The sequence below is a fragment of the Linepithema humile genome, chromosome 5 (genome assembly GCF_040581485.1).
Source record: "Linepithema humile isolate Giens D197 chromosome 5, Lhum_UNIL_v1.0, whole genome shotgun sequence".
In the NCBI taxonomy this organism is placed as follows: Eukaryota; Metazoa; Arthropoda; class Insecta; order Hymenoptera; family Formicidae; genus Linepithema; species Linepithema humile.
The window spans coordinates 20,044,695-20,057,404 of NC_090132.1; the positions used below are offsets into that span (position 1 = coordinate 20,044,695).

The 12,710-nt window shown below is 39.6% G+C and overlaps 1 protein-coding gene across 4 annotated transcripts in view; it reads left to right on the forward strand.

Moving 5' to 3' along the window:
• tei (teiresias) overlaps nt 1-4,688 on the forward strand; it is a 314,441-nt gene extending 309,753 nt beyond the window's left edge. For all 4 annotated transcript variants that reach the window (XM_012370246.2, XM_012370249.2, XM_012370248.2 and 1 more), the window contains one exon: nt 2,563-4,688. In XM_012370246.2, coding sequence (XP_012225669.1) covers nt 2,563-2,799 — 237 coding nt within the window. In that variant the 3' untranslated portion in view covers nt 2,800-4,688. The remainder of the gene's footprint in view (nt 1-2,562) is intronic.
• The last annotated feature ends 8,022 nt before the right edge of the window (nt 4,689-12,710 follow it).

The window sequence follows — 12,710 nt, forward strand, 5'->3', positions numbered from 1 at the left end:
AAGTTCGAACAAACTGAAGAGAGGACGACGACGGGGAGGAAAGGAAAAAAGGGTGGGCGAAAGCAAAGCCAAGATGATAGTATAATAAAAAAAAGAAAGTAGAAATGGAAAGGTATGGAGAGATAGAATGAAAGCAACAAGAAAGGGAAGACGAGAAGCGCCAGGAAGGATCGTCGGAAACGTAACGAGAGAGAGACGGGAGATGATTCGCAAAGAAGGATACAAGAAAGGGAGAGGTGAGGAGGGAGGGAGAGGATGCGGGCAAAGCTCGTGAATAGAGAACACAAAAAGAACGGGTCGATGGATGGGGAAAGAGGCGCGGGCCTCCGTCACGCTGAAAAGGGATGGAAATCGGAGGATGGGAGAAGAAACGTGGGGTTAAATGGAGCAAGAAACTGCGACTCCTTGCATGCGAAAAACTCGCGAGACCTTCGCGACGACAACGTCTGCTCCGAATCGCGGCGACGAAATATCGCCGAGCGACGATACCAGTCTTGCCGGCCCGATTCAATTACGCAAACGTATTTCCCTTCGATCCACGCGACCGCGTTACCAATAAAATGGATGCGAGGAAAACATCGTTGCCTCAATATTAAAATAGCACAATGACGTCGTTACATATTCGACCAGCACGTTCTGTGTGACCGGAACAATAAAGTCTTTTATGGTATCGCGCTGCGTTGGTGACGCTCTTGAATAAGATTGAAGGCAGAAGCATAACAATATAGACGACGCTTCAATCTCACAACAACAAAACATATGTAGATATACAATATAGATAATAGCGACATTTTATGTCATCCTGTAATTTGAAAATTGAGATATAAATATTCCATATTTTCATACATAATATTTTCTCTTGCTATATTATTGAAAAATGATGTAGAATCTCGATTCGCAGATATTAATTAGATAATAAATGATATATATAATATGTATCGTGTTTTCACTATAAATTTATATACACATGCATTTTAGTGAATATTTACTATATAAATATCAGAACACAATATATAATTTTCATACTTATGCAAAATATAGCAAGAAATATTAAAATAAAAAGCAATCTAAAAATTATTTGCCTTTTTTTCTAATTGTTGAACAAAAATTTTGAAGTATTTTTTTATGAAATTTGTTCTTAATAATAAATCTGTGCAATAAAGTCTTGAAAACGATAGTCGATTAATTGTATAAAGCAGATAAAAACATTGAGAAATTTCAAGTCGCACCAGCACTGATCGCGAGGAAACTTTCCTTTTTTTTTTATCCCGTACGAACCATCAGTATTGCTCTCCCATTAGGGTCAATTATCCCATAAACCGGAAGTTCGTTGGACGTACAACGGACTTAATACGATTGATCTTTCTCTGAACAAAGAGAAGAAGTCGAAGAAAGAGGAGTCATTATAGATACTAATGCGGAAAGTAATAAAACGTATTTCAAGGGGATGAAAAGCGGAGAAGATCGGGAGGATGGGGCTTTAAGAAGAAGCGGTCGAAGGGTAAGATGGATAATTGAAGCGAGAACGTAGAACGACGCCGGAAGTTCCCAGTTTCCTCCGGCCGGAAGTTTTACGTGAAACTTTAATCGTAAAGACCTAAGGAAGGAGCCTGCCCGATAAGAGGACGTCTCCGGACGGGCTGGACGTTATCGAATCGCAAGTTAATGAGCATTATGCGATAAAAACATCTCGGTTTGGAGCGTGACCCGCGGCAATCAGATCTCGATGGTTTAGAACGCTATGAAAGCGCCATGAAAACGCTCTTCATAAAGATCTCCGCGAGCTTCATTCCATCGTGAACTATAGATGCCGTCGTTACCTCAGCTCTCAGCTTGTTAAAGAAAACTTTCGGAATTCCCTCTAAAGCGTCTCATCTGACATCTTATCAGAAAGAAAAAAAAAAAAGGGCTCGATATAGGTCAACCTCGAGTGAGTTCGCACCCTGCAGAGTGTAGTTATAAGAATTTCACTTAACCCTTAGAGAGCCGTTTTTAGAAATGTATACGACCGTAAAAATGTCACACTAGCAAATAATGAATGTGAAAAATGCAGCAATGGAAATTCGGTCAGTTTCAACCGTGATACTCAATATAATTATTTAACACTAACTGCCGCCCGTTTGTGACAAATTTGTTGCAAATTTTTATTCAAATTTTTTAAATTTTAATACACAGCCACTGTTTTTTAGTAATAATTATTTGATCAATTTCTCTATAATTTTATGGGAGAGAGATGCGCATTTTAAAAAAATGCATATAACATTTTAACCAAATTAACTATGTAATGATACACATGACAAAATGTTAAATATGTATATTAATTTTGATATTAGTATTTTACGTACAATTAAATGCAAAATCGAATAAATTTCGTATCGTCAAAAAATTATAGACTGATTCTCGAATAAAAATGAGCATTTTAGACGATCTTTATATTTTTCAACATATTGATTATAATTGAAAGATGCACTAACATTTCTTGCAATCGTGATTTTCTTCAGAAGTAAAACCCAGAGGCATGATAAAAAGCAATTACTCATATGTCGGTTTGCACTTTTGCAGGACGGCGGCACGAAATCATGTTACAGGACGACTTTGCACTTCGAGACGATTCAGTGGTCCCACGCGGGAGAGTGGCTGCTGCTGGTCCGTTCGCCGGAAGGGATCGCCGACGCTTCCGTTCTGCTCAATGTGACGCGCGCTTCCGGATACAGCCATGCCCACGTCCGGTCGGCGAGTATCACGTACCTTCTGCTCTGTCTGATCTTGCAGGCGATCCTGCAGGAGCGCCGTCGCTGAGATAGTCCCATGGGGATCCAGGCGGAAGGAATCTCGGCGAAACTCCTGGCGATGCGGAAAGCTCGGATGTCAACTTTTCCAAGGGAAAAGGGAGGCTTCTCTGTACATAATATCGAAATCTTTTCCCGAGGAATTTTCCACGCGCGACTCTCGCGTCGACGAGACGCACATTCGTCCAACGTGCTACGTCGAAATATTTGTATATCCCCAGCGTTGCAAGCACAATGAAATTCGATGGAGGTACGGTTGACGCGCCCTAGGCGCGGTCTACCACCGTCTTGCTATTCCTTGGATCTTATAGCGAGTTCTCTTGCCCTCCGACAACTCCGAAAGACACGTTTACGAATGCACGATCGCGAGAAAGGGCGTGGGTCCCTGTCACCATTGTGCGAAACCTTAGGCAAGCTTGTGTCCGCGCGAACAAATCCCCCCTATGCGATCGAGATACAGTTAAAATTCGATTTCTCTCTGGCCTTATACGAGAATAGCGAAGGAAGGAAGAGATCGCGCGGGCGTATACTTGAAAAATACATACTTATATAGAGAGAAAATTTGTAAACTACGAATATCCACGCGCGTTGACAGTCGCGCGATAATGTCGCCATACGACATGTGTATATATTTGTATAGGTAATAATGATAAGCCGATGTTTTGCGAATTGTGGAACGTGGTATACCCGCATATAGGGATCAGAACGAAACGGAGACCAATTCTTTTTTTCTTTTTTTTCTTGCGACTCGCGAATTTTTCGCGATTGAACGGGATGAGATACAGTTGTCAACTTGTGGCGGATGCGCTCGAATAGATCGACTTCTTGTCGAGTTGTAATCGTATAACATTGTAAAAGCGAGCTCATAACGAACGCGATGGGCGATACTAATAATAATTATAATAATAATAAAAATAATAATAATAAAAATAATGAAGTAATAATGATTGAGTGAGCGGGGATGATGCGCAACAAAAAAAAGTTGCAGATTTTAACGAAGAACATACGGCCAGAACGACAACGCATGGGTGTGTGCTGCCGAATGAGAAAAATTTAATTGTGCAACGTCAAATATTCCCGAAGATAGGGCGACTAAAATAAATTGTTGTATATTATTTAGGTAAGTAGAGTTTGATAGCGTGTATATAGTGACTGTAAATGCGTAGGCTATCGTACGCCCGTACTCGACGAATTATACAGGTGACGCTGTTAGAGATATATTTATTATTCGTTGATATATTTTTATAAAGTTTTATTTAGCCATAAGTTCTCGTTCGCCTTCCTCCCCCAGAATATGCGTTCGCACGATCATAACGCGCTCGTTTCGTTAAGAAAAAGAGAGAAAGAGAAAGACAGAGAGAGAGAGAGAGAGAGCAAAGCGGCGGTGGCGCTTTGAGTTACGAACTTTTCAACGAGAACTGTTACAATAAAGTACACTGTGTCCTATAAACGTCCTAAATTGAATCTAGCTGTAGCTCATCGCGAGAAACATGGACAGTTGTTGTCTTTACGATACTTTGATCTATCGGATCGGGCGTGACGGCGCGACGCAGCTGTCCTCTCGTCCCGATCGATTCCGCTTCTTTCAAGAGCATCTCTTTAACGTGACTTTTTCGTAAATTTGGTGGTTCCTAATTTCGTAAAGATAGAATTTGTACTCGGCTTACCGACGACTAATGATAATCCTTGTATCGCCGGTTCGTTCTACCAACGCGCGCGATCGCAGTCGGTACTAGCTATAGATACGAAATAACATACCTGATGTCTTCACGTTGATTTAGTCTACTCGACGAACCCGACTTTTGTTTTCAAATCGCTAAGGTGTTATAAGTAAGCAACGTGATGTAATCGTTGTACCCAATGACGCCTAAGAGTCCAATAAATGATATTTACAATAAACGCAGTGTACATTTAAAATTCTTTACTGCAATCAACCCCTTCCCACTGTTTCTTTTTCATCAACCTTTTTAGCTTTTATATTATTATAAAAATTTAACATTGTTTATATATTATTAACACATTCTAACGCATTATAACACTTTTAAATTGTGTTTATTATATTCATTTTGTTAAAGAATTTTAAAAACTTGTAATTTAGAATAAAAAATAATGGTAAGTATTATCGATAATCAGCGCTTAACATTACTCGCCATTATCGGGCAAGCTTTTCAACAGGTTTCAATTACATTTGTTTGACAACTTTAAATGGTCAAAACTACATCGTAAGATCCTTCGATCCGACGAAAGAGAGGTTCCGACGGATATAAAGATTACGAAACTTTGAAGGATTTTCCCGCCGGAATGTTCGCGAGAGGAACACGAATTGGGTCTTTCCAATAAAATAACGTGAATCTTAAAGCTTCGGGGTAAGCCCTAAGTAGAGAGAACGGGGCCGTTGGATATAGACGAATTACTTTCACAAAGAAATCACGCGAAGAATCCTTTCAGCCAACGTGGCCGACTTTACAGCCATTTCCTTCCAAATAGTTTTTACCCGCGATTTGAACTACGACATTTGAGACCTAGTCTGTTCTCTATTACTTCTTATCCCGGCCGTTTCCTGTTATTCCGAGAGATTTATATCCGTTCCAATATACGGCAAATGTATCGCGTACATTCTTTGCGCTGGTTATGAAGATACGTTTCAAAACACTATCAAAAACTATTTATATTGAGTTTCAGTAAGATATCTTCGATTTCTTAATCAACGATTTTTTATAAACACCTGCGTTGCTAAATTATATCAATTGATACAAAAACTAGGAAAAAATAAGTAAAATTAATACAGAAATAGGAAAATTATCTTAAGTTATTAGATTATTTTCGAAATTCTGTGATAAACTAGTAATTTATTTGCGCTCATTTATTTCACATTAATATTTTTTAATGAGTTTCTAAATAATTAAACTGCGCCAACTGAAAGAAACGTAACAAGAAATCTCCAATGACAATTAATTAGCATGCCGCTGCCACTTAACAATATCATTTAACATTAGGAAATGATTTCTCCTTCAAATTGCATGCGTCAAGCCGCAGCGCGTCATATCGCGCACCACGTCTGGGAACGTTTCTCGCTAAATTGCACCACGTCGGAATTCGGCGGCATGAGAATTGGCCGCGTTATGCCCCGCCGCGTGTATATACGACATGATGAAAATAATTTAATTCGCAATACCAACACGCAGTGTACCGTGGCGAATGCGCTAACCAAGTCACGTGTAACAGCCGCGTTAACTGGCGCGTACATGTGTATATATTTCTCGGCTTAAATATAACGAGCTTTCGCTACGAACGTCGCGGTGGAGGCAGCAGGATGAGGTGGAGAAGGAGAAGAAGGAGGAAGCAGTGGTGGGTTTCCGTTTGCATGAAACCCGGGGATCGCGTTCCGCCTCTTCCTCCGCGCGCGGCGGAACAATCCGGCTTTGTCTCGTGGAAGCGCGCTTCCACCGCGCGTTTCCTATACTACCACTACCACTTGGCCGCAATTTCAGCTTTTCAGACGTTACCGGCAGATTGAAGAGGCTGCGAGAATAAGAAAAGAAAAAAAAGGGTAAAAGCGAATAGCCGCCAGGTCGTTTTGCGCTTTAACGCGAATGAGATTCTCACGTTCAGCCGGCCTATCATTAATAATAATTACGTCACTCGCGAAAGATCCGATTAATCTCGACAGTCGCAGTCCGACTTCCACGGAATAACCGTCAGACATTCGTCCATTCATCGCTCTATCACGTTTCGTTGAATATTTCATAAACTTCTGTAATATTTCTTATGTGATCTCTATTTCGCTTGACGAGTACAAATGACGCGCTATGACAATTCATAACTGAATGGTCATAATAGCGACACACGCTTAGCATCAATGCAATAAAGAAGCATTTTTTTGCAATGTCATACATTTCCGCTGTATAGGAAGAAGTATAAATCGCTCGGAATAGCGGAACATAGCCGGAAGCAAAAGTAATAGAAAACAGAAACAAGCCGTTTGAAATATATGAAACCAAACATTAATTTGTTATTAAATTTTGCACATTTAATTTAGCATCTTATTGCAACATGATATATTCATAATATCACCTCTCTTTTTTTTTTTTCTTATTCGATAATTTATTTTCAACACGTAGTTCTTCTTCAGCTTACAATTTGAATACTCAGACTTCAATCAATATCGTCAATTTTCCCGATAATCTTTGGCTCGAAATAATGACGGAGAGAAACGCTCGTAAACTTCCCCGTAAGTTATGTCCCTACAATCCGTATTCGTGCACCGAGCCGCAACATCGTATTATCTCGGGAGATTTGAAACTTGTATGGAGAAAATTATGTTCGGGATTTTCGTGGCTGAGTCGGCGGCTTCTCGTGATCGCTCTGACTTTAATCTTACCGGCCTGGGACCGAGTCGATTCTAATACATAATGGATCCCCGAGGCCTACCGTCCGAAGCTCGTCCAATCGAATTAATGGCGTCGACAGCACTTTTTTTTCTCTTTTCGGCTTCCTGCTCCCCCTCCATTCTCTTTCGCTAGATTAATATCACGGGGATTTAATGCGTAGATCCATTCTGTATATCGAAATTCCAAGATAGAGATTCATCTTCCAGAGATAATTCAGTATAAAAACTACTGAAGCAAAATTGGCCAAACCACTGAACAATTAACGCAAAAAATGCATTTTATATTAAAAATACTTTCGATAAATAAGTCTCGTTCAAAAATATTTATCATGTATATTTAAAAAGACTAGAACAATACAGGCGCGCGCACTTATTATAGTGATTTAATAATTATAAAATCTAAATATTTTGATAAATTTTTTTTATTTTAAATAACCGTCAAAATAACCTTCGCTCTCAATCTATCAAAATATCAGAATAATCGCGATAACCAATCAGCGTCGCGGAAAAGTGTCAACAATACTTTCGATACATTCGAGTATCGATCTTTCATGCCTTTTTTAAGAGTGGACTAAAACAATACAGGCGCGTGCCACGCGCGAGCATTTATTATAGTAATTTAATAATTATGAAATCTAAATATTTTAATAAAATTTTTTTTATTTTAAATAACCGTCAAAATAACCTTCGCTCTCAAAGTATCAAACTGTCAGAATAATCGCGATAACCAATCAGTGGAAAAGTGTCAACAATAAACTTCGAGACTTTCGATATATTCGAGTATCGATCTTTCATGCCTTTTTTAAGAGTGGAATAAAGAATTGTAAAAACAACAAAAATTTGTGTTTCTATATAAGCAAACAAGTAAAAAATTAACGCGTCAGTCCTCTAAATAATAAAAGTCATATTACGGTACAAAAATTAAGATTTACTCTTACAACTGTCAAGTGGTCCCGTAGGATAATTTAAATTACAAACTTTTGTCGATTTATTAAAGTTTCGTATATTGCGTATTTGTTTTAGTAACACGAAAATGTTTGGTAAAGGTAATTCTACTGGAAACTTCTAAAACTTATTAGCAATTAAGTTGCCCATCTTTGGAACGGTATAGTTTTGTAAGTAGCGTATATAATGCTAATATTTTCTATAAAATCCGCAAAGTATTTGTTGAAGTTTTATTGTCATTATTTATATCTTCAACTGCTTAATCTTAAATACGAGGGAAGTTGGATACAAGTTATGTTTCCCTTCTTTTGCGTTATCTCTCAGTTTCCGCGGAGCTCCATAAAGAGCAACTTCAAGAATATGCAGTTTAAAGTCCCGTGTTGGCTTCTCTCACCCGCGTATGTTAACGTAGTTTTAACAATAAACTCTGAAACGGCAATACATTGCATCATTATTCCTGAACGTTATGTAATAAAGAGAACCAAGAGAAATATGGACGGTATAAAGTTTGATAGAAAGTGCGAGAACGTGTGCTGAACTTGTTCCATAAATTCCCAAATTTTATCCACTGTTGTAAAATAGGAAATGTCATTTTGCAGTAAATATAAGTATATTTGATTAGAGATCTGCGGCATACACAGGGAGGTCGTCCATTGGCTAATCTTATTATATTCCCCGCAGGCATTATGTGGACTGCCCGTTTTAAGGGAATTACTGTTTAATATCAAATTACTACGCATTACATTGCGCATCAATTAAATCCCTCTGCTCATTTAAACATCATTATATTATTCACTATTCTATGCCGCCGTTGTCAAACTGTACTCGGTTATTGTATTAATTTCTTCAGAAGTTCACCGACTGCCATTCACAGCGAAACACGCCCTCGTTAAGAACTCAAGGTGAAATAGCTATCTTTGTTGTGATATTGCCGGCATTTATCTTACTATAGTGTCCTTGTTCTCCGCTGAAAATCAAGTTCATCAAGGGGAGACAATTAACAAGGGCGAAGCTACCGAAACGCTCGGCAGCGACGCCTTCGTTCTCCAGGAGCAACCGAATAACGCCTACGTGGAGCCAGTAAATTACTCTTAACTTCTCGGAGGGTAAAAATTACGGAGTTGTAAGGCTAGGAACACCCAGGGAGGGCTTAAACCTCCGTCGCCTCGCGAGGGGCCATAATTCTCGCGCTATCTACACAGAAATTGCTCCTTGCCTCGTCCGGGCTACCAGCCACCCACGGGAATCGCTCGTCATTTATTTATTTTCCCGCTTCCCACAGGGACGCGCACGTCAGAAAGCGCGAAAGATATACCCGGGGACACACGTGATCGAGAATACACGCGCCACTATCCGCCCACGCGAAATGCAGCAGTGCGTTCCACCTAATATTCTCAAGACGATCAATTGAAAAAACAGAGTGTGATAAAAAGCGACCTAAAGACGAGCTAAAATAAGTGTCACACTGGGACAGATTTTAAAATCAAGAGCATTGCAAATTTGTAAGAAATGTAATAACAATAACAAATTAATAATAAATAATAACGCAAATTATTAACAAAATATAATTCCAATATAATAATAATCCAAATAGGTCAAGTAGTTAGAATTTTTTTTTTAAATTGCATAAATAAATTTGATCTAGTCTTATTATCCATTTTATTATTATCATAGTGTCTGCGAAGAATTTTATTTTTATCTTTACTTTAAACTAGATATCTTTAATAACAGAATCTTTATCATGCTTCAAAATATCCAAACGAAACTCCTGGTTCACTCATTCCTGGAGATATCCGTATCTCTTTAAATTCGCGTCTCTATAAGACGATAGAAGCAGCGTCTGTGTGAGAGCACGCGGTCGGGTAAAATCGCGCTCTAAATGCTAATTCGTCTATTTTCTTGGCTCGTCTCGTGAAATCCGTGAAGAACCTTCGTGTCGTAAGACCACCCGCTGAAAATTCGCCCCTTGGTGTCAGGCTTCAGGTGCAAGAGAGGGATATAAAGGGTGGCTCAACCGTGTCGCTCAGAATATCAAATTATACGTGGTAACATTGGTAATGGTAACTCGCTAGCGTTAAAACGCGAGAACTTTACCAATTTGCCATAACAGTACAAGCGAAATAATTCCTTTTAGCGAAGATAGCTAAATGAGCATATAAGTATATAGATAATGAGAGAAATGCATCATATGTAACATATGTTAATGGAAAGTTGATATATTGTATGAATTTCTTTCGCGCCCAATTAGTTAAATGTTAGAATTAATCTAAATATTGACACGCGGGACAAAATTTCACACCTCAACAGCTCGAAATCGAAAAGATATTTTCGTCATTCCGTTTGAATTTATCAGAATTATATGTTTAGTATGTTTTCCAATTAAATAAACAAATATATATATTATATCTCCCTGACGCTCGCGAGAGAAAATATTCTCTCGCTGTATACACGCGTTATGCGCTAAATAATAAAATAATTTATAAATGGAGTGTAAAATTCGTTATTAAATAACGTGATGTAATCCGATGAAAATCGATAGTTTGATAATCTGAATTTATATTATAATTAAAATATGATTTCCGGTTTTAATGCACAAAAGATATCCCATATTTTCGCAATGTTTTTGCTCATCTAGCGATATTTTGTGCATTATATTATTCAAAAAGTAACGGAACCATCGAAACAGCTCGCTACACAAAACCAGAATACCGTTAAGATCCAAGGATTACAGTAGTATTAAAAATTCTTTATGAAAATCAGTGACCACTGCCTTAACGCATCGGTAACTCGGCGGTGGCGTTCTATAAAACCAACAACCCGCTATTACTCGTGCACACACGCGAACCGACGCGCCGGACAAAATTGGTGGAAACGATCGTAATGGAACGCACGCGGAAAGCGCGTCGCTGCACTTATTCGCTGCACCGTTCGTACAGGAGTGAGTCCGTTTAATTTCGATTCGACGCGCGGAGGGTAAACGCGGGCGTGGGCGCTATCTCGGCGTCGAAAAAAAAGCTCGGACTCGAACGAACCATCGTCAGTGAATAACACGTACGTCGCGCGCGGTGTGCTTTATTCGTTTGCAATAAATGCTATAGCTCTCCCATGGCGGTAACTAAACTACGTGCCTGCCTGTTATTTTTTCGACTCATACAAGCAAATTTCACCCGTATGTACAATATGTATATGTTTCGCGTCTCGTTTTTTTTTTTTTTTTTCCCCGAGACCGTTCGCAAGATTGCGATCCACTGGCTGTACGGGATGGCGCTCGGTATACCATGTATAAAAGATGATAACCGCATTTTGCTATTGATTTTGCAGTTAGTTTAAAACAAAACTACGGCCTCTGCGGTAGCGACAATAAAAAGTGCGAGTCGAAAACACGAATGCGATACGTTAGATCACGATCATTTATCGGAATATTCCTTTCAATCAGTCATCCGTATTTTTTCACTTCACGCGATTCGTAACTGCATTTTGATAATCGCGCGCAATTAGAGAGATAAACGAGAAAAGATGATCGACGAGGGAAATTTATGTGTTGCTGAAACCGAGAACTGGAGATATCGTATCACGGACTTGAATATCGAACTCGCGCGATTCTCATCTGCGAATCTCATTTATCATCGACGCCTCTCGCTCCATTCGACGAAGTCGAAAATAAGTTGCGGTAAATCTGTCTTTGGGCGCCCGGTTCCGATGATATTCTAATCGGAAGCAATATCCCGCAGGCCCCATAATTCCACGAGATAAGCTTTCGTATCGTTAAGCGATGAGGGGCGCAAGGCTTCGAAGCGTCCGATTCGAGTTGACGCGTTCGCGGATTTATGGTCCACGGACCCGCACGTAGTACACAGTAGGACGCGATACTGTGCCGTCTCGAGAGTACAGATAAAGGGAGATAACATAAATCTTTACGACGGAAGGGCCAGCGACGAGTACCCCTCAAAGCGCGGCCGGCTGGCTCGCATGATTTATTTATTTGTCTCTCGTTAAAGTTATCCGTTCGCAAAGTTTCGCGACTCCTTTTGTCGGAAAGCCGCTCAACGGCGAGCACGCCTTGGATACTTCGACGCCTCGACGAGCGAACAATGCGCGAATATACAAAGAGAAACTCCGTGCTAGTAGCTTCCATCGCTCGATGGAAATCGAGAGGTATGAACGTCTATTGAACGAGCGCGCGCGCACATAACGCCCCGACTTGCCGTTTGGAACTACTCTCGTCTCTCTGCACTCGCAGCTGCATCGGCAAATTGTATTTTACATTTGCATGCATGTCTAATTAGCGAACGTGTGCAAGCGCGCACAAATCCCACGTGTGGAAATGTGCAGCGCGGTTTCTGAAACGTTATCGAGACAGTTGCTTGACTCAATTGTACAATATCTGTCCCACTCTCTCTCTCTCTCTCTCTCTCTCTTTCTCAAAGTATATCAAGAATCGTGTATTTAATCTTATCTATAGATATTAAAAAGCAAAATTAAACAAATTATTTTTTGACATAGATAGTTGTTATGTAAAAGTTTTGGGATTAAATGGCTTTCGGGAGTTAAATTTCGAAAGTTAACTCTTGTTTAATTTTAATTAA